Below are 24153 nucleotides of genomic sequence, written 5' to 3'. Positions count from 1 at the left end.
GCTATAAAACACACAGATCAAGAATCAGCGTATGAATCTCAACAATGGTGACAATCAACACAATAAATAAACAGATCAACTCCGAACATTACAAAACCCGCTACTAAAACTCAACACAAAAACAAAAGCAAAAATAAAAACACATAGTAAGAATTAAAGAAATAAGAGGACAATTCATTCATGCCACAATGCATGCTGGGAGTCATGGGTGAGTTCTATGTTTTTTAAGTCTTTCATAATAGTTTGTTATCTTATATTGTCATATAGTAACTAATCTGAAACTAATCAAACAAAAGAAACTCAATGATTAGCCAATGAATGAGATTAGTGAATCAGGTCATTAGATGATGACTATGCCATCACAAACAGTTAACCAAAACCACTTTATCACTTTTTTCTTGGCTTTTCTTACTATAACACATGTGCTTTATAAACAGTTACAGCAGCCAAAAAAAATATGATGAAAAAGTAAAGTCAAAGTCAACTAAAGCAAACCCTGATTGCAATAATGGTGAGGTCAAACGAAACATTTTCAATAAAACATCTAAACTTCTGTTAATTCTCAAATACTTTTTGACATAAATAAAGTCAAACTGTAATGTGTGAAGCTGTTAATGGTGTTTGTGGAGCTGTTTAATCATCCTCTGCTGTTTCATTTCAGTTGATTTCATCTAAATCTGTGGCTGAAGTCAATTGTAGTTTCATTTCTTGCTCTTTCCATCAGTGATTCTGCTCGTTAACAGCAGCTGTTCATCATTGTCTGAATTATTCTCTCTGTCAGGTGGACTGTATTAGTAAACTCATGCAGGGAATAGTGAATGAGGGTGTAGGGTGTGATTTGAAACACAGTTTGGGATCGGTAAGATTTTTAAAATTGTTTTTGAAAAAAGTCTCTTCTGCTTAGCAATTCTCCACTTACTTGAGCAAAAATACAGTTAATATTATGAAATATTATTACAACTTAAAATAGGTGTTTTCGTTTGTAATATAATTTAAAATGTTGCTGCAATTAGAGCTCTTTTTTCAGCAAAGAAATTTTTCAGTGTCACATGATCCTTCAGAAATCATTTTAATATGAGGATTTGCCGCTCAAGAAACATTTTTTATTATTATCAGTTTGAAAACAGTCATTCTGCTTCTTTTCATGGAAACTGTGACATTTTGTAACATTATAAATGTCTTTAATGTCAGTTTTGATCAAGTTAATGCATCCTTGCTGAATAAAAGTATTATTTTATTTCCCAAAAAAATTAAATAATAATAATTTCTACAATAGCTTAACAATCAAATTCTCTATATAAATTATTTTATTACAATCGAAAAATAATATAACATAATAATAATATAATATATAATAAAAATGTAAAACATGTAATTTAATATTAAAATTTTTACATAACTAAAATTTGAGTGACTAAGATTTATGTTCATCGCTTTTTTATTTTTGTTTATTTATTTGCCTTTATTACATTGGACAGTAAAGAATTATCAGTAAGTAAGTGATGTGAGAGATGAACGAAAAGTACTACGAGTCAGATGTTTAACCGTCAATTCTTCACGATTTTCCAGTTTGGAACCCTGTATGAATGCACACTGGCAAATGCATGCAAACATCTTGTTTACTTATGGTTTGTGTGTGTGTGTGTGTGTGTGTGTGTGTGTGGTCTCTCTCACCGTCTACCGCTGACGGTGGGCTGCAGGCTGGCTGCTTCCTCAGACGCCGCCTCTGTGATCCTGAAGGCCACTCTGTGCAGGTCACTGATTCCCACCTCCATGTCCTCCAACATCCCTATTTCTTCACCTATGTGACAAAAATCTGTGTTACTACAGCATATACAAGCTATCTACATGAGAAAATACAACAGACCTCTTCTGATTAAAGATAAAGATGCAATTCAGTTCTAAAACTTAATTTGGCATGCAATACAAGCATGTAAATGTATAAATGCATAAATACATAAACTGTATACAGTTGTACAGAGGTTGGATTAATTTAGTTGTATTATCATTTGTGAAAAAGATCATTGCATTATCTTCAGTTTATATTTACGTTTTCTATATTCTCTAGGTTGTAGTATATCAGTGTAGTATAAACTGTGCTCAGCAGTTTAGTACAAGTTGTGGATGAAATGAATGACCTCAAAAAAGTACAAATCCCAGGAGCCTGTTTCGCAAGAGCATTGGTAAACTCAATAGCTCATGTTTGGGATTTCAAAACAGTCTTCAACAATAATGACTACACACACATAGCTTGGCAATGATCAGTGAAGAATAATAGTGGGTGAAAACCGAAAGTTAATGATTGGAACCAGTGACTGTGTCCAAACAAAGCAGAACTACTTCAGGAAAGTGATGGCAAACCTCAGTGTTCACAGTGAAGACGGTTCCCACAAGAACCGATCACAAAGCATCCATCAATGAAAAACTGCTAAAACTTTAATCACAGACACCATTGCTAAAATGTGGAAAAAATTGTGTCATCTTGACACGTGATCATAAAACATGGACCGATGGAACACCAAGATGAACTTGTACGAGATGTTCTGATAGATGACATTCAACTGGAGAAATTCAAAAGTTGTCTTATAATCTTATATGTTCATATTATTTTGTCCAATGCCCTTATATACTGTATCAATACTTTTTAGTACCGAATGGAGATTGCTACATTGACAGTTCAACGATTCGGAACAGAGGGATTCATTTTATTTGTGAATCACTTTTACCATTGAGGACATGGCCATAGGGAGGTTTTGTCAAGTTTCACTAACTTAAAGAGCTAAATTTTGTCCCTAAAGTAAAGATAAGCATTATATTTAGATTTCTATGTGATATGTGGACCCTGGGAAATTGAACACATGTCTATAACATTTGATAATACCATGCTCAACCAGTTAATCTCACATAAAAATAACTGGTTTAAAAGAATGCTGTCTCTAACTTCAAGGTTATTATAGTTAACTGAAACTAAAACTAAAAAAAAAAAAAAAAAAAAAAAAAAAAAAGTAAAATATTTTTAGAAATTGTTATTTTAACTTGAACTAAAATAATTATAACTGAAATAAAAATGAATAAAAACTACATAAGCATATAAAATCTAATAAAAATGACTAAACTCAATTACTAAATCTTTAAGTAAAATTTAAATGAAAATAGAATAGAAAGATAAAGAACAATTCTACTATGATGCTACAATATCACCATCTAACTCAACATTCAACACCCATAACTACCAAATAAAATCCTCTTTAACTAGGAGTTTTGATCCCGGAACATGCTGTACTTCACTATCTTGTGGCATGTGGAATATCACAACCAACGTAAGTCTTTAAACATTAGAGTTACATGGGTACACTGTAATCTCTCCACTGGCATTGCTTCAACAGATAAACTTTAACTGAGTGCAGCAAACAATCACAGTCATTCATGAGTCATTCAGACACACTTCATCACACTAAACCAACAGCCTCTAGCTCTTCACACTACAAGAACGGTGAGCTAAGGTCAAAATCTTTATTGCGTTAAGATGCATGTTCAAGCACTTGATTGTAATCTGCAATCTAAGGCACGCGTTCAGCTGGAAGTCTGTTTATTTCACAGTTTGGTTGCTGCAGGAAACAGCCTTAGGAACACAGCAATCATACATAGAGAACTAAAAAGAAGCAAAATTAAGCAATAAGACACTCAAGGCTGAATTATTGTCATTTTACCACATTTTACAAGTGCCAAAACAGTAGTAAAACAATTACACACAGCCTTAAGTGACATTACATTCCTATGATGAAAGACACCAAATTGCAATAAATAGGATATATTTATTATTAAAGGTCCACTGACGTGCCTTAAAATGTGTAGCGTTCAATGTGCTGATCAAATTTCAACTGAAACAGGAAGACAGGGCGGGACATATCGAGCAGATCCATCCCTTTTTCACAAAGCCAGTAGTATTTTGTTTAAATCACAGCTTGTCGCTGCAGTGGTTCGCATGACAACATGAAACCAGAATTACTTCACTCCAATGGAAAGCAGATTTACACTATTTGAACAGTTCCATATCCATTATATAGTCATTCTGTGAACAAGTGACCAATTTCAGATGGAGCTTCAGCGTCTATTTATAGTGTAGGAGGCGGGATGCTTCAGATTCTAGAGAGCATTCGATTGGACAGGAAGTCTGATGAGAAGCTAAAGTGCAGGGTGATGTCATCAAAACCAGTGGAAGTGAGAGACTGTAAGTTGTTGGCACCCTTGGTAAACTATGAACAAAAAAGGCTGTGGAAATAAATCTGCATCGTTAATCCTATCCATCTTTTATTCAAAAAATGTACAAAAATCTAACCTTTCACTGAAAAAAAAGAATTTGAAATCTCATTATGAAATAAATGTTTTTCTCTAATACACGTTGGGCACAATTAATGGAACCCTTTTATTCAATACTTTTTGCATCATGATCCTTTTGCCAAGATAACAGCCTGAGTCTTCAGTGTCTGATGAGTTTAGAGAACATCTGACAAAGAGATCAGAGACCATTCCTTCATCCAGAATCACTCCAGACCCTTCAGATCCCCAGCTGCTCCTCTTCAGTTCACCCCATTCATCTTCTATAGGGTTCAGGTCAGGGGACTTGGCCCATTATAGGATTTCTAGCATGGTCTGTCAGTTTTTAATTTTTTATCAGTTGTTATTTGATAGAATCCATGATGGCATGTATCTAAATAAGACTCCCAGGACCTCTGGTAGAAAAATACACCAACAACATTAAAGATACAGCAGTATATGCCGTTGTACACATGGGATACTCTTTTACTCCTGTTAAAGAGAACCCAGTCCTGTTTTTACTGTTCCAGTAGTGCTTGCCAAATGAATATGCCTCCCAAACAATATGTGGTGATGTCAGAGCTGTTTTTATCACTTCTATTTCTGTTGCTATTCTGCAGCTGTGGTCCTCTGAGAGCCTCTGGCCACTCCTCCTCTCCTCCTTGTTGTGCTTCTTCTTGGCATCTGTTGCAGTTGTACAAACAGGATGTGGCGGTTGGTCGGGGTGGAATTAGTCCCGCCCCTCCTCCACTGTGATTGGTTAGCTGTCTAAAAAGTGACAGTAATGAGCTCTGCTTTTACCCAAAGATGAACATTCCTCAATTCTCGGCACCGAGAAAAAAACGCCAATTTTGTATTTTTTTTTTGGTGGACGACACCAGCTTACCGATAACTTTAAGGCAAACATATTCATATAAAGGCCAAAAAACTTCAAATTTAAGTTCACGTGGACTTCAACAATAAAGTGGACTTCAAAAAAATCTTCCAAAAAGTAATATACACACTGAAACAATTTGGTGTAGAATCCATTTGCAGTAAATTTTACAATAAATTAGAAAGAAGTGGCAAGTCACATGTGGAATTAAATGTGACATTTTTAATTACATAAAAATACTATAAAAATTCGAAATGTTTTTATTACTTTTATTCTAGAATTTTTTACAGTGCAGTTTATTATATTAACATTAGGCTCATATTTACCAAGCAATGTAGAAACTTGGCATTTCATGTGAAATGTGTGGTCATATGTGCATGTTTATCTTAAAATATTTGTTTTTGTTGCATTAAGTAGGTTTCTTTGGTGTGATTGCACATCTGATGGCGGATACTCACTGTAAGTACTCAGCAGGCTCTCAAACTGGGCCACCAGCCCGACGGCGTGCAACTGTCTGAGAAAGCCCTTATCTTCCAAACCTGCGTATAATCGCATGACAAATCCACATGCCAGCGCAGCCAGCTGCGGATACACAACATATATATCTTCACCATTGCCTTTTCACAATAAAATGTGATGCATAAACAAACAACTTCTTGACAATTTCCAACAATGCTGAGTGTTTGATTTAAACACAGTTTGGAATCTGTGGTCTAGTTTTCCATCAAAGTAAGAACACAAAACTCTTTTTTTCCAACACACAGTTCACTAAACTGAAGGCCAGATCATGTGTGTCTGAAATGAGGAGTGTTTGGTCACTCACTGCCTGGCTGAAAACAGCGTCCCGTCTCTGCTGCAGCTGCAGGCCCTGTGCCGTGCTGCACGCTGCCTCCTGGAGCAGGACGAAGCTCACGGAGCACCTGGCTCTCTCCGCCACTTCTGCCACACACTCCTTCAATGACTGAACCTTTACGCCGAGCTGATCCCGACAAACTGCAGCTGTCAGGGGAGGATCTGAGGAAAAACAGGACAAATGTGAGTCACTTTTCCAGTAACTAGTTTTACAGACAATTTGAGAGACCTCTTTTCCACAAGTACACAGATGGTCTGTATTAATAAGAATGAAACTGGATATTTGAGACTGCATAATAGCTATAGAGAGCTGCAGGGATGATTTAATAACACTTCTATCCTTCTGAAGTCAATGTGCTTTTGGTTAAATATCTGAAATAAGGTCTGTGGTGAACACAAGTCAAGATATTTTCATGTTTTAAAAACCAGACCACAAATTATGCAAAACTTACCAGAATGTGACCAAAACATGTCAAATGAACAGTTCTGGTTTCTTCAGCATAAGTCGGCACAAACCATGTTTACACTTGCTTTAAGTAAACCTGAATTTAATGTAGCATTCATTTGTTTATTTTTTGTGCAGTTATGTTCATGTTTTTAGAAAAAGGAAAGGATTTAATGGAATAATTAAGTTATAAATGTTTTACATTCTTCCATTAATAAAGTTTAATAATCTACTATTATAAGAATGGCAGAGTTTGTTTTTGAGCGCTGTATAAAAGGAATTAAAAACGATACAGCTCTCCCCTAAATAAAGCAGCCCACACACTGGTAAGATCACAGTGCAATTAAAGTGCCACCAGAAAAAAGTAGATCAAGCCATAGAACAAGTTATGTTCAACGAGGCTTGCACGAGTCTGTTTTCTAAACTACAGACTAAGGCAACTACAACTCTGAGAGTCCTGAGAGCTGGGAGACATAATTAGACCAGAGTTAGCAGATATGATCTTTGGGGCACCAGCGATCAAGTCTTGGCTTCCTTGCCCAAACATATTCTGGAATATATAAGAACAACAATGGTTTTGCTCCATCAACAAAATTAGTTCCAAATAGCTCCAAAACACATGAAGTAATACACAAGCAAAAGTGGAGTTTCATTAATGAATCAGTGTTTTTGAACAGATCTCTTGAGCAAATGATTCAATGATTCACTCATAATAGCAGCCCTTTGTTTCACTCCTGACTGAATCAGTGCTTTTGAATGAATTGCTTGAATGACAGCCACTTCATTCCAAAATAGATTATTTTAAACAAATTGGTTGAAAAATGATACAACAGCTCACTCATAAAGACAGTCACTTGCTTCATTTCTAACTGAATCAAAGTTTTTGGATGAATCAGTTGAACAAAGGATTCAGTGACTTACATAAATAATTCAGTGACTTTCTCATAAAGATGGTCACTTAATTTGTTTCAAACCAAACTGGTTGAACAAATGATTAAATAATTCACTTCATTCCTGAATTAGTGAGAGTGTTTTAATGAACCAGCTGAATAAACAATTGAATGATTTATTTGTAAAATTGCATTATTTTGCAATATTTTGTTGTTTTCACCTTTTTTTTTTACAACATCACTAATCACAGAAAATATAATTTATACATTATTTATTTATATGCATTTACATTATATGTATAATTTTAATAATCACTGTAAAAGTATTTAATTAACATGTTGTTAACATGTTCAGGTACCGGCCATTTTCCTCATAAAAATCAATTCTAAATGTCAGATGCAGCTGCCCTGCTGAAATTTCACATGCACTAGCTTGTTATCCTTGCCATTTGTCATTCAGCTCTGTGAATCGCGATAAATCATTTGTTGTTATAAACAAAAGTGCATGAGAAAAGCACTTTAATCTTTAATCTATGGACTGAATCTGCCTTGCTCCTTTCATTGTGCCGCCGTGCTTGCAACAAGCTCTGTGTTTGAATGTGTTTTGCATTAGTCATCAGATTTTTGGCACTATTATCCTCATTTGAGTGTCTTTTTTTCAATGACCCAGTTTAATGGAAACATTCATTGCTCAGTAGTTTGATTCCCAGCTATGATGTATTCACACCGATGATTGGAATTCCCAACTTTATTAAATTATTATTATTTTTTTTATGTGCATGACACGGGACATCAACCTAAACCGGTCTGACATCGTTTCATCACGCCTTTGAATGACAACTGATTTCATGTTATGTGAAGTATTTGCACAGACACAACAGCGTTTTGCACAAAATGTAAACACCTACTTACAGTTCTTTAAAGATGCAATCTTGTTTGAGGAGAAAACATTAGCACACATTTGCACTCTTGTTAACAAATGATTCAGTACTTTTTCAACATTAAAACTTTGAAACTGCTGCAGTGAAAATATATTAACAAGCAGACAATATTTACTAAATCAGTCATAAAGAATCAATAACCAGTTGCTTTAACATGACATAAAGGCTTAGGCTTTTTGCTGAGAATTCCAACTTTTATGTTTTAAGTTTGATATTTAAAATTATGAATTTACAAAATTGTCAGAAATGAAGTTTAATATGAGTTCAGCATAAAAAAAAGCATTTCTGAAATTCAGTAAATTCATTATAAAGTGAATTGCAACAAGATGAACCTCAGCATGTAGTTGTTGTCCACATGGTGGCAGCGTTAGCTGTATTAAAAGCTGTATTGAGGTTTTGCACTCTTCTGCTGCTTGTCATTGGTTGTGTAGTTTTTTCACTTTAATAGCACTGAGTGTCAGAAGTTGCCTTTAATTATTCCGGACTGACATAAGATTCATGGATGGTGCTAATATTCATCTCTCAACTGACATGTCTGACATGTGCTCAAAAAAAAGTACAACCAAAAAAGTAGAGCTTTTTCGCATTTGGCTCCCAAACTCTGGAATAGCCTTCCTGATAATGTTCGGGGTTCAGACACACTCTCTCTGTTTAAATCTAGATTAAAAAAACATCTCTTTCGCCAAGCACTCAAATAATGCATCTAATAATTTGTGACTTCAGTTGTATCTGATCAAATGCGCATTATTATTCTTTAGCTTGGGTTAAACTAATTATTTTTACTTGGTTGGAACAGCAGCTACACTAATATGTATCTATTTGTTTCTCTGTAACTAGGATTTACAAAAGCTTCAGTCTGGATCCAGAACACCTGAGAAGAGATGATGCCAACCCCTCAGAGCACCTCAGATGATGCTAACCCTGAAACAACACACAGAACTACCAAATATTGCTACAAGTGTGATTGCATCATATAATAATTGCTGTTAATAGTGTTCATCATCTGGTTGACTACGTCTTGTATTAATTTTTCCGAAATTTTTTGCCATACGCACATAAACTGACAGTCACCACTGATAAGCTAGTACTAAATATTGTAGAAACTTAATTTTCTTAAAGTTGCTTTGCAATGATTTGTATATTGTAAAAAGTGCTATACAATAAACTTGAATTGAATTGAATACAACCAGTATGTGTGTAGTGAAAAATTCACACAGAGAATGTCTCAAGTGAAGTGGAAAATTAGAAGCTTTTCTAGGATGCCTAAAGTTGGCAACACGTGTGGAATATTATTATTAAAATTAGGAGGAACAAAATGATGATATATCTGAACATTTTTGTGCACTATTCTCCACGTAAAACTTTTTTTTATTATTATATAACAAAATTTAGTAAAACTTTAAACCTTTATGTACAATGCATTATAAAGGTATCTATAATGTACGCTGTAATGTAATACATATATATATATATATATATATAGTCGTGTTTTAATGTATTTTATTTTATTAAGGTGTAGCAATGAATATATAAGTATTAAAATGTATTATAACTGTGGTTACAATTATTAATGGGATCAAACAATGCACTGTAAGGTGCATTAACAAGGCATATTTAATGCATTAAAAATATTTTTAATAATGCATTATATATACAGACTTCAAGTACTGTGAAGTGTTAACCAAAATTCAAATGATAAATCAAATGTAATTTCAAATTCTCATAATGGGAAGCAAAAAAAAAAGAAAAAAAAAAGAGTAATTTCCATAATCAATCCAGAGCAACGTCATAATTAATTAAATCAAATGCATGATAATGAAATTACACACATGATACATTTTTCTTGTTTTCCACTGTTTATGCTTCATCACAAAAGGAAATGAAATCACCTTTAGGCAGTTAACTGATATTTAATGCATTAAATGGTTACTAAGGATGTGATATATATATATATAGTGCTACTGTAGCTCAAGTGGTAGAGCATTGCGTTAACAAGCGCAAGGTTGGGGGAACGATTCCCCAGGAACACATGATAGATAAAAATTGATAGCCTGAATGCACTGTACGTCTGCTAAATGCATAAATTGAAATTGAACTGATCATCCAAGCAGCCGTTTGATGTATTATTTTAGCATTTGAGCATTGGATGGTTCGTTGCAGATGCAGTCTTAAGTTTTTATTGATCATTTGAGCATTTTTAATCTTTGTAGTTTGCCGTACCAGGATTGTGTGAGGTGATGACGTCAGCGAGCGTGTGGCTGGGTGCTGGTTCCAGGTTGTTGTTGTCTTGTTCCTGTAGTTTATCCACCAGGGCGATGACACAGTTCAAACTCTTCGCCACACTGGCCCAGACCCTGTCCTAGAAGAGACAAAACAAATGTTAAAGGACCAGCACTTACATCGCAGAAACCTGACATGCAAATATGAGTTTATGGGCTAACCAGACACCGCTGTGATCGGCAGTGAGTATGCGAGTAACTTTTGTATTCTGCACAAACATGGAACATTTAATATAAATACATACATTTTATAGCATTTGTTTGAGTTTTGTTAACATAAATTGCATATTCATTCAAATTCGGCATGGTTACTAAGGATGTTTTTGTAATATGGCTCCTGATCTCATTAAAAACCACTGTAGTAGCTACACACACACACACACACAAACACAAACACACACACACACACACACACACACACACACACTGAACACACACACACCACACACACACACAACAGACACACACACACACACACACACACACACAATCGTACCGCAGACCACAACTGTCAGATACAGTTCATCTTCAGCTCAGATTTCATATGCTGATGTTGTTAGTTAGCAAAAACTAAGAAATTTTATCTTATAATTAGATAAGATGGTCTCCCCATGCCTTACAATTAAAGCCAAAGCAGGAGGAAAACAATCGAGCACGTTTGAGAATTTCAAAGTAAATATCCTTGAAAGAGAGTGTGGGTTTGCTCTTTCTATTTTATTGCACAGAATCAATAAAAGGATGTTTAATAAGCACTTACTGGTTACTCCTACTACATTTATGCAAACTGATACAAAAGCAACACTTCTATTGGCTGACAGAGTAAAAAGGAATATGAATATAAAACATTCCAACAGCAAAAATGACAGCATACGTCTGCTATGAATATTGGGAAGATTCATCATCTTAATTGTATAGCAAACTTCAGGCATAGTTTCTCCTTCCCTCCTGTGAGTGGCGCTCAAGGGCACTGATTAGAGATGCTTGTCTTATCTTGTCCACTTATCCTCTCCTGTTAGCCACAGTTATGACACACACACACACACAAATACACACTCCTGAAGGCAATTACAGGAGCCAGACAACGCAGCTTAACACATTCTTGAGCCCCTAAATATGTGATTTGTGTTTGTGGTCATCCTTAAGGTTCTGTGGTCAAGCTTTCCACTAACAGATGCTAATAGTGGTTGCTGCGTGTGCTGAAGTCACTGGCTCGGCTGCTAACATTATCCCTATCTGGCCTCTGGTCCTATGGAATGATTGAACCTCTCAAGATCATATCAAATATGTCCGAGCTCAAGCGCTGTCAGACACTAGCAGCACACGTGCAGAGTATGGAAGCGCGCTTCTGCCACTGGAGAAAAAAGATCATTTTGACTTTTATTTCTCACAATTCAGCCTTTTTTCATGCAATTGCGAGTTTATATCTTGCAATTCTGACCTCATAACAGGCAATTGCTAGTTTATATCTCACAATTCTGAGAAAAGAAGTTAAAATTGCAAGAAATAAACTCGCAATCGCAAGAAAAAAGGCAGAATTACGAGATGTTTAGTAAGCATACAAATCGCAGAGAAAACAGTGCAAATTGTGAGATAAAAAGAAGCAATTACATTTATCTGAGAATTTTTTTTTATTATTGTTATTTTCAAAGCTCTAAATGCACTCTTATTATAAAAATATTCAAAAATATCAAAATTACAAATCATTTGTTTATAACCTCTGCACAGGACTGATCTTGGTGTTCTTTCCAAACAAAAAGAAATATAGATGGGTATCGGCATTAGCTATCTTATTATAAAAAAAATCACCAATCATATCAAACGTCACACAAAATTAACAAAAAATATAACTTTTGGGTAATTTGTTATTAAAAAACAAATATGCAAGCCTAGCCCAGGTTACACAAAAGTAACAATGAGTAACATTCCATAAAAAGTAACTAAGAAATGCAATCAGTTACTTTTTTTTTAATAGCGTAACGGAATATTATAATGCAATACTTTTAAAAATAACTTTCCCCAACACTTTTCGCTATCCACCAAAATGAGTTGAAAAATATCAGCAAATATGGCAAAAAATAAAAAAATTAAATTCCAGTATTGTGCATCCCTATTAGTGAATGAACACTCAGAAGTGAAACACTTGCCCATTCCTCCTCGTCGTACTCCTTGTGGTGCGGGATGGAGTCTGAGCGGATGGGAGATGCTCGGCTCTCTTTCGACGGGGTCTGAGAGCCGTCCACATTGTTACAGACGCTGTGCGGCTCCTCGGTGGCTCCGGGGTGTGGGCTGGACGGAGCAGAAGTCTGACTTTTGCTGATGTACCCAGGACGGGCGGCGTGCAGCGCCAGGAGGGCGCTCTTCACCAGCTCATCCTTCAGGGCATGAACAAACTGCTCCGTCTGCAGACAGAGGGAGAACAGAGAAGTACAGCGCAGCATAAGAGTGTGTGACATGGATGAGAAGCGTATCAGAAAATGAATAAGCAGACAAGAGCAAATAGCGAGGGCACAGTCGATAGAAAGAGAAGAGAGTGCAGAAGAAAGAGGAAAAAGAATTAGAGAGACACAAAAGACAACAACATACACTCAAGGACAGAACAGCCTCATTCATATTCATAGGTATTTGTACATTTTTGTATGTTTGGAGAAACTCTTGAAGTAGGCAATGTCCAAAAGTCTAATTTCACATTGAAAATCTCATCGTGAGAATCATGAATAAATGACAAATAAAGCTGAGCTGAGAAATAACTTTTTAATGTCTTATTTATTTATAAATGAAATCAAGATGGGACTAATAAAATTTGCATTATTTGTGACTGAATTTAATCAACAAAGCTTAATAAATGTAAAAATGCTGCAAATGTAAAATTGTTTTACTAATTAGTTTGTGTGCTGTTTCTGTGAAGTCTTAGAAACTAATGACTAATGTTACATTAGGGAAATTAATTGCATTAAATAATGGTGTTAAACATATTTAATGAATTTAATGCATTACAATAAAATTCATAGATTATTCCATGAACCTCAAAAGTTTTGAACATCTCTAGTTCAAGTGTGTCTGTTACTGATGCTAGTTATAAATAAAAGTGTATAATAATTGACAGCAAAGACTTCATTTAAAATTTTACTTTATAATTAATTTGTAATTTATATCATTTTAATTGTTATTATTATATAACAGTTTCTTTTATAATTCTTCATTATTTATTATAATTTTATTTTATAATTATGCATGAAGTATATGTGGCAAAAATCTTTCTCGTTGGCTTAAATTTAACAATCAAACAGTTTTAAACTATTTAATCACAAAATAATAAAATAATAAAAAAAATTGCTGTTTGGTTAACATGATAGCTCTATACATAAAAACATATGAATGAATAAATAAATAAATAGTTCTAAAAGATTTTGAATCAATAAACTCCTGTTCAATGATAGTTTTAAAAAAATGGAATATACTTTTTTAATTAATTTCTTTACAATGGCCTTTTGGTTAATATGACACCTCTAAAAATTCAAATAAATAAATTGGTTAATATTATAATCTCTAAAAATGAACTAAGCTGATTAAAAATGTTTTAGAATTATTTAGTCTTTCTTTCTTTCTTTGATCAGGTGCACAACTGTCTCTGAGAGATTTATTTGACTATTTTTCTGACTCCACCGGCACTACTGGGGTGCAAATAGACGCGGCAGTGCTTTAAAAAAGAAAAGAAACAAATGCACAACCCAGTTAGGCCTCACTTATCTTTTCAATGTAATCTGCCATCCGTCACCAGTAAGGTTTACTCAGTGTGTGCGTATTTCAGGGACAATTGAACAGACGCTGCTGCTATGGGACGTTTGCAGATCACCAAATCAGCCCTGCTGTGACCTTTTCTACCCTAACCATCATTGTTTTAGATACGATAATCTCAATTCACAATTCATCAAATTCTCCAGCATTGAACTTACCCACATCTTTTCTGTTTGGATTCTCATCTGTCTGAAATGCTGGTATTTTCTTTTTAAATGCAGCTTTACAGAGCTATTTTTAGACTTGATGACATTTTAACAAGCCCAGTCGGCTTCACTTTCTCCTCACGTTGAGTTCCCAGCAGCGAGGTGGCATTCCTGCGGGGCAATTTCTCATTGCCAGTGTGTGAGTGATGCCTCATCACCTGTCAGGATCTCAATGTTCTGTGTCATTACCAAAACACACATTCCTGAGAGCAGGAAATGGTTCCAGCTGAAGCGCTACACTGACAACAGCTGCACGAAAGGTGAACACACTCCAATACTTAGAGATGTGTTGACATTTATCCAGCAATTTAGGCCTAAATTTTCTCAAAATCCCCCCCTCCCCACCACACTGCAACAAAATGCACAATAAAACTTGTTGGCAAATACATTAACTTTTGCTAAGTTTATTTTTATTTATATGCGCCAATGTAACAGTTAGTATATACTATGTGCACTAATATTTGTGCATATGAATGAAAATGATTAAATACAATTTTTACCTAAATTAAATGAATTTTGAGAAACATTCCTTTAAATAAAACATTTGAAACAATTTAATTGCAAAATCATAAATAATAAAATAAAAATACTAAATAAAAACAAATTACAGAAATAATAAAACAATTATATTTATATAATAATATATTTAAATAAAACTTTTAAAATGGCTGTTTGGTTAATGTGACTGAAAATAAAATAAAATAAAATAAAATAAAATAAAATAAAATAAAATAAAATAAAATAAAATAAAATAAAAAGTCATACAAGTTCTAAAAGATATAAGTAAATAATTCAACATTATAGTTCCAAAACATTTGAAAATAAAAAAATAAAAAAAATTAAATTAAATAAAATAGAATAAAAGATTTCGGAGTTACAAAATTACAAATTTGGTCAAAACGATAGTTCTAAAAAATAAAATAATTCTTTTTTGGTTAATATGGTAGTAAAGTAAAATAAAATAAAAATTCAATTAAGTTGATAAAAAATGTTTAGAACTATATAGTTGCAATTGCTGTCTGGTCTAAATGCTAGTTCTATAATAAAATGAAACGAAACGAAATGAAATAGTCGCAGATGGTGTGTGTAGTGTTGTACAGATCTAATTCAAGATCAAAACGAACCCACACAAACACTGGCTCACGGCTGGAGATTTCAGTCAGCAGAAGCGTCTGATTCAGCAGAAGCGTGATCACGCGGCGGCCGTCACACTGCTAATCAAGGAGGTGAAGAGAGGCGGCAGAGAGAATTAAGCAATGAATGCAGCTGATTGGTGATATTTCGCTGTGGCAGAAACAATCTCTGTGTCACAGATTGCACACTAACCGCAGCAGATGTAATTCATTAATTACACACATAAAACATGAATGCCTCCAAACGAGACGCTGATCCTGGTGGCTTCTGTTGGCTTTGGCAGAGGGGAACGTGACAGACCGATAGGCGTTTATCAAACAGCCTTGATGTAAATTTGCAAATTGAGCCGTTTCATGCCAAGTTTTGGTGGTCTGAGTGAACGGGATGACACAGTTAATGACTTGCACATGCTGCGTTTGTTGATGTAAAATCTGGTGTTGTCTACAACATCACAGAGCACATTCACTGCCGTACGATTTAGCATGCAATTCATTTCCATGGTTTTGGAGAAAGTGTTTTTGGTCAAGGTAACATGGCAATACCATTTTTTAAGCCACAGAACTACGGTATATGAATAGAGTAATGGTACAATACAGTAATATATATCAAAGCACCAGGGTATTATCATCTGACACAGTACAAGTGTAGTACTTTTGTATGATGCAGACAGCAGATGTTAGTGACTGGCAGCAACACTCTCAGTGATTCAGCAGAAGCTTCAGAATGTGAATAAACTGAGTGTGACAGTAATGTATTTCATTAAAAGAGATATTTGCCCTTAAAACATGAACATTTGCAGGAATATTAATAGATGCACTATTCTACCTCATTTTACATTTATGTTCCCAAACCACTGTCTTGAAGATTAATACTTTATTTAAATTTAAAACTTTATGCAATTCTAGATTGACTCGGGTATTCAAGGACACCGGCTAAAATTGCCTTTCAAAGTTTTTTTGATGAGTCATAGTAATATCATAATGAACCATCACCTACACCTCACATCGAGTTATAATCTTACAAAATTGTGTAATAAATCTATATAAATTTGTATATATATAAAATTGAACAATAAATGAAGAAATTAATAATAATATAAAATAAAATAAAATAAAAATGATTAAAAAAAATCAAGGACATTGGATAAAATTGTCTTTCAAAGGTTTTTTGATGACTCATGATAATACCATAATACAGAATCTGTACCTACTCCTCACATCCAGTTATCTATTTTTTAAATATTTTATTAAATTATTAAATAATAATAATAATATCATAATGAATCCTCCCCTTAAACCTTATGTCTGTCTGTCTGTCTGTCTATTAGGGGTTGCACGACTACTGATTTCTGCTAGTCGAATACTTATTTAAAAAATACTGGAGTTACTCGACTACTCGTGTTACTTTAAATGAATAGACATTAAATAGTTAATTAATAAACGTTTACTGATAAAAACAAATTCATTAATAGCCTAATGCAACAATTACATAACATACGTAAACTGTCAAAACTTTATAATTATGACATTACATATTTTAATTTTCATGTAACCAGTATATGTATCTGTAACAGTCACAAAATTATTAGTATCTGTTTTCGGATAAAACCAGGTGTCGTACAGTTAGCCTACTTGATAAGACTGTTATGACTATCTTTTTTTCCCGTAGTTATCACTGAACAAATATGCTGCGTTAAAGTAAAATAATTATTAATTTCAAAAAATAAATTAATCATATAAGCACAGATGTCATGACAAACGTTTAGTGATCATTTGAACACGACTGAATGAAATCAAGGCGCACATTTTCATTACGCAGAATTCTCTAAGCGAGTCTTTTTGAACTTACTAAACAAATGCGCGTGTGCCACGCAAACTAGCAAAAGATAAAGAAGCAAACATAGAAAATGTATCTGCATCTAAGTTGATTATTAGCCTACCTTTAAGAGAGAGAACTGGCTTGGTTTTTGAGAGACTGAGGCGCGCAACGCGGCTGTTTGATTGGTGAGCGCGCTGTTTATTCCATTCATTCATGTATCATTTTGTAGCCTGCGGTTTAAATAATTGCCTTTTAAATATATACAAATAATAGACCGTGTACGATGTATTATTATGGGTGATATTACTCTCGCCAAGCTCTGATTTCTGAGAGATGCACGGAGAGGCAACATCAGTGCGGTGTTTGATTTGCGCTCTTTTCATTCATAAAGTTTATATTCATTCACTTCACACACTCTATTGCGTGACTTTAGAGGTCTGTGTATAATATTGCGCTGATCCCCTGACTCAACTGTTATCTAGCAAACAGCAGACTGTGCCAGCCTCAGCCGAATATTCAGGCAGAATTATTCCTTATCTGTTATTCGTTTTTTAAGCCATTATCCGTGCCATTTGTGCTTCGGGCATACCCCTAATTATTAAATTACATATTTCAATTTTACATGTAACAGAGAGAAAGTGATAGAAAGTAACAGCTACAAGCAATATTGTAATCCTATAATTTGCGTTGTAGGCAAACTCTAATGCACGCTCGAGTAGTCGATTGTTTCCGACAGCGCCGACTAGTGGTTAAAGTAGTCGATCACTCGACTACTCGACTAGTCTATGTAACCCCTACTGTCTGTCTATCTATCTATCTATCTATCTATCTATCTATCTATCTATCTATCTATCTATCTATCTATCTATCTATCTATCTATCTATAAAATATTATACAAAAATAAAAAACAACAACAACAACAACAACAACAACAAAAATTCTAATAATTGTATATAGAAAAAAAAAAAAAATATTATAATTTTTTTGGGGGGTCAGTATAATTTTTTTCTTACATTTTTATGTTTTTGGATAAAGTCTCAGTAAAAACAGCAATACTGTGAAATATTACAATTTAAAATAAATTTCTTATTATTATCAATGTTGAAAGTAGTTCACATTTTTGTGGAAACCATGACACATTTTCTTTAGGAATCCCTTATGAATAGAAAGTTCAAAAGAACAGCATTTATTTGAAATAGCAATCTTTTGTGACATTATAAATGTCTTTCCTGTCACTTTTTATCAATTCAATGCATAAAATCTTGCCGAAGGTTTGACTGGCAGCTGTCAGCAGGTCTCACCTTCTCCTCCAGGCTCTTGAGGATGTCTCGGAGAGGCTGGATGGGGCTCTGATGGGCCGTCTGGAGCAGCTGGTCGGCCAGCGCAGAGATGTGCGGCTGCAGCTGGGACACCACACACAGGATCTCGCGGGCCTTGGCCGCCTGTTCTGGAGGATAGTAAATGCACTGATACGCTGTGCTGAAGCTGGAGGACGTCATACAGGAGCCAGAGAAACAACACAGAGAGAGATGGAATTAATAACAGCAGGCAGATGAAGAGCTTCGTCTTGTTCATCATCAAACAGCTGAGATTACAGCTCTGTGCAGCAAACACACTGTGACATCAGTGCAGCAATCTGAATGGCAAACATATCTAATAAACGCAGCCGAACCAATTCCAGTCCCTGTGTGAATAGCGCTCACTTCCTGAACATCTGAGCTTGGGAGACACTGGCAGGCAGGAGAAATTACTGTTTTTTAAAGGATCATATCATGCATTTTTAGCAGATCATTTTTCCCCTGATGGACACTTACACAGTTCATGCCCATAATTTAGTTTTTCATGACACGTTACCCTCTGTCTGCAAATGAGAAAATGGACTGAAAGTGAATGATGCCAGTTATTAAACCAGGACTCTGACAAAATTTCTTGTACCAATAAGATTTCAATAAAAAGGTACTAAATTAAATTTGAAAATAAGATTTAAATATTGTTATATATATAATTTATCTTAAAAAAAGAATTATATATAAATTATAAAATAATGTTTCATATTTTATATTTATTAGTAAATATATTTTAAAATTATTAATATTTAAATTTCAAATATGAATATATAAATTATAAATTATAGAGAATTTTATCAATATTAATTATACAATTATCATATTTTATATATATTATTTATATGCATTCATTTTTATATAAATGTATACAATATTAATATAATTATTAAAATAAATAATCACTTTTTATTATATACAATAATAATTTTTTTATATGTACTATATAATTTCATTTATTTTACATTTTTATTTATTTACACTGATGGCTGATGCATACTTGTAAAAGGTAAGCAATATTATATATATTTATTAAAATAATAAATCCTAATAATATATACAAAATATACATATATAAAATGTAAACATTCACGTGAAATAAACAACTTTAGAGATACAGCGTACAAATGTATCTGAATCCTTTAAGGTTGGTTTGATACTGAATTCATGGATTTAATACAGCAGGTTGATTATTTGCATGTATAACAAATTAGATTTAATTAAACATGTTTAACAGCATTGCATTTAATACGATTAACACTAATTTGTCATTATAAGCATAATTCATTAGCCATTCTGAACTATTGTGACAAAGCACACTCGCAGACCCAGTTTCAATTATAATCACATTTATTGTGGTTTTATGATAATTAAATTCAGCCATACAAAGAGTGCAAATGACTTTCCTGTTATAAGTCCCATTTGGATTTCATTTGTGATAAATTTGCCATTAAAAAAAGTCATTATTTTACTTGTTTTCCATCATTTACCCAAAAATGAGAGCCCTGCTTCAGTATTAAGCTCAATCATCTATACAGTCACAAAAGTTGCAACAATTCCGGTTTTCTCTCCATATAAACGTGTTGACTTGAATTGAGTTGACTTGATTACCAAAGGTAAGTGCTTGAATGTTAGAAAAGGCCTCTGGGCACGGGTGGCTCTATCATGAGTATCCAATTCATGTCCACTTTTAATGGCAGTCGTGAGATTTGTTTAGATGCAATCAAATACACCACAGTCTGTAAGTCTGTCTGTGATGCTGGAGATTAGAGATGGCGTGTTAGCGTCCTGAACCGAGATCAGCGTATCGGGCCAGACTCACAGAGCCGAGGCTCATCGCTTCAGATAATTGGCTCCCGGGAGGATCGCTAACTGGCGCGGCTCCGAGCAAATAAAAGACCTTGCTTAAAGAGAGGAGACGCACACCAAAGGACAGAGAAAAACATGAGAGAACATCAATAACACAAGCCACTGGACTCTTTTAGCAGGTCTACAATGACACAACACAGCAGAGGCTAGCACTCCAAGAGGCTAAAACTGATGCTTCATGTCAGTATATGGAAGCAACTCACTAAAAGAAGTGACACAACTTAGCTAATATCACTACATTTTTATTTTTACAAGAAGTAGCAGTGTATAGCCTGACAAACACTGCATGCTGTTTTTGTGATCTGATTTATTACAGAGAATCGTTTGGTAGATGGTTTTATTTACTGAGCCCGTTTGTTCAAACTGTTTCAATGAGCTGAATCATCTGACTGATCAACGAACAGTTTTCACAAATAGTCTGTTTTGGAGAATTCATTTGTTCAGATGGTTCCTTTCAAAGAACTGTGGCAAAAAATTGATTCACCAATTAATTTGAGTCATTATGGAATAGTTCACACAATTAAATTCAGTTTGTTTAAATCAAAGTGATTTATTCAGACAGTTCATTTCAATGAGAAAGATTTGACATTACTCAAATTAAGCAAAAAAAATAAGCAAAAAAAGCAAATAGCACAGTCAGATTAACAAAGTAATCAGATTCATTGTAGCAAGTCAGTTTGTTCAGCTGGTTCATTTTAATTAACTGGTTCAAAAGAATGATTCACAGATCTACAGAATCAACAGTCAGGTGTTATTTTAGAAAATGTACCATTTGTAATATAATATCTTGTAATATAAACAATAGAGTCCAAAACAGCGCTAAACAGCAGTATATGAATTAAATAATTACAAATATTCTTAATCTAAATAATTTTCTGAATATATACATAATTTTAATTATTAAAATATTTATAAATTACATAATTATATATAATATCCTATGATTACAAACAATATATAATATTTATATATAAATGATAATTATAAATATTTTAATATTAAAACATTGTTTTCTGAATATATATATATATATATATATAATATATATATTATATATATATAATATATATATATATATATATCATACATTATAGTATAATATACTGTTAAATAAAATTATTAAAATATTTATAAATTACATAATTAGGTATAACATCATATGATTACAAATTATATAGTATATAATTTTTATATAAAAAGTATATATAAATATCAAAATATAAATATCAAAACATTATATTCAAATATAAATAGATTTATATGATTTTTTAGTGTTGCATGTAATATCTTTTGTACAATCAAATTACATAAAATAATTATAAATATTATATGATTGTTAAAAACAGCATTTATTTGTTTGTTTATTTATTGTTTTTATGTATGTAAATAAAATACTGGTTTGTTAAATTTTATTAGTAAATGTAAATTAAACATATTGAATTAGATTTTTTTTTTTTTTTAAGAATATTGGTAACCTAATTGCTTTTGTGATAGATACATATTAATCTGCAAGATATGCATTTTGTAATTAGCAAATAAAGCATGGTTAGCTACATTTGTTAGCTTGTACTGTAAAGCGTACTTGAGTGGCTTTAAACTATGATTAGCTTATAGCTTGGGCAGCTACAGCATCAAAGTATCTTCAAATAATCTTTATTAAATTAAATATACTGTCCACTCTCAACTGTGTTCTTCAAAAGGGTGCATAAGTAGACTAAAATAATCAACACCGCCGGATCAAACACACAGCATGAGGGAAATTTGGCCGCAGAACAGCAGGAAATATTTCAAAGGAGCACTACCATTAGCCACATCCTCCATCCACACAGGAAGATCTGTAAATGTGCTGTCTGGATTTTCATAAATGATCAATGGATATAAAAAAAAATTATGCTAATGAGAGGAAAGGAAACGCCAAGCCCTCAGTGCAGTCAGGCCCACGTCTCTGGTGAATCTTTAATTAAACGTACAAATATAAAGGCAGAGAGTTAGACGTTTACGCCACAGGATGAGAGTTTACACCAGGCCAGGCATTACGAAGCGCTGCTGGGAGTCTGTAATATGGAAAAAGCTATCCGTTACATTCATAACACTCATCTCAGCAGACAAAAATAACAATGTTTTGCTAATGTTTCCATTTAGTCATGAAAACGTTATTTCTGAGCATTCTCTGAAAATTAATTGAATTTAATTTTTAAAAATGTAATTTTTTTCTTTTCTTGGTTATATAAACGTTAAGGGAATATTCCATTTTGCAACCAACACGAAAATTACACATTAAAATTTTCTCAACATTCTGAAACAAGTAAGGAAAAGTTCCAGAAAAACATTCCAAGATTATATAAATAACATTACCAACGTTCCACCAATATATAAATAAAGTTCCATGAATATATAAATAACGCTCCATCACTAAATACCGTTCCATCGATGTTCCATAATTATATAAAAAACATTCCACCAATGTTTTATGGTTATATAAATAACGTTCCATCAATGTTCTTTGAATATATAAATAACATTCCATGAATGCATGAATAATGTTTTTGTGTGAACATTTTAAGAACACTAGTAAGACCAGAAGACTCTGCACTGATTCTATTAATGTTTGTTGGAAGAACATTTGTTCTTAACTTTTAGAGAACCTCACCAGATTGTTAGTAAATGTTCTGAGAACATTCGCTGTTAGCTGGAAAGTGTTGTCAAAGTACACATACTCAAATCCACACGAAAACACTCATTTATAGCATCTGGAAGGATGATTGTCTTTGTGCAGCGAGCAAATCGACTGCTGAACGCCAGAATATTCTAGTCATGCCGACACGCACAAATTAAAGGCAAATAAAGTGCTTGTGGACTGCTGTGGATGTTAAAGAGAAATAAATGCTTGGGTTCGGAGGTGGCCTCAAGGAACCAGAGAAATGGATATTGATTGGCTCTCACACAGCAAGCCAATCAAAGCCATTGTTGCCGCATATTACATCGGGCCGAGCATCCACCCCTGACCTGATGGATCGGTCCGATCGCTCCCCAGCCGCCTTTCCAGCCTCGCTCTCCAGGCACAAGAGAAGACAGATGGCTCTTTCATTTCACTCTCAGCATCCTTTTTCCCCAGCACCCTTTTTTTTCTCTGTGATACATTAATAAATGCCAAGAATCATGTCTATCCTATTATATTTGTCTTTTAATCAAAGAAAATTCTAAAAGGTTGCTTTCCAGGAAGGTCTGGGCGGAAGCCTGAATGAATATGAGGTTCATGAGGTCATCTCTCATTGTCCATTAAACTGCACAAAGTGTTTCATACATATACAAGTTCTACCGCACAGTTATTCATTGTTGCATGTTGTGTAAATGCCCCTTTTATGTATAAAGTGTTGAAAAACATCAAA

The 24153-nt window shown here is 33.8% G+C and overlaps 1 protein-coding gene across 11 annotated transcripts in view; it reads right to left on the bottom strand.

Annotated features, from left to right (window-relative positions):
- The window catches only part of LOC109093063 (type II inositol 3,4-bisphosphate 4-phosphatase), a 577378-nt gene that overhangs the window by 9989 nt on the left and 543236 nt on the right, over positions 1–24153 (bottom strand). For all 11 annotated transcript variants that reach the window (XM_042762647.1, XM_042762595.1, XM_042762586.1 and 8 more), the window contains 6 exons: positions 18854–19037; positions 12743–12997; positions 10540–10678; positions 6015–6205; positions 5650–5773; positions 1675–1801 (listed from right to left, as the gene is read on the bottom strand). In XM_042762647.1, the coding sequence (XP_042618581.1) occupies positions 1675–1801; positions 5650–5773; positions 6015–6205; positions 10540–10678; positions 12743–12997; positions 18854–19037 (1020 nt within the window). The remainder of the gene's footprint in view (positions 1–1674; positions 1802–5649; positions 5774–6014; positions 6206–10539; positions 10679–12742; positions 12998–18853; positions 19038–24153) is intronic.

The sequence above is a fragment of the Cyprinus carpio genome, chromosome A1 (genome assembly GCF_018340385.1).
Source record: "Cyprinus carpio isolate SPL01 chromosome A1, ASM1834038v1, whole genome shotgun sequence".
Lineage (NCBI taxonomy): Eukaryota > Metazoa > Chordata > Actinopteri > Cypriniformes > Cyprinidae > Cyprinus > Cyprinus carpio.
The sequence above is the reverse complement of the archived record's forward strand: the minus strand, read 5'-3'. Positions and strand labels throughout refer to the sequence as shown.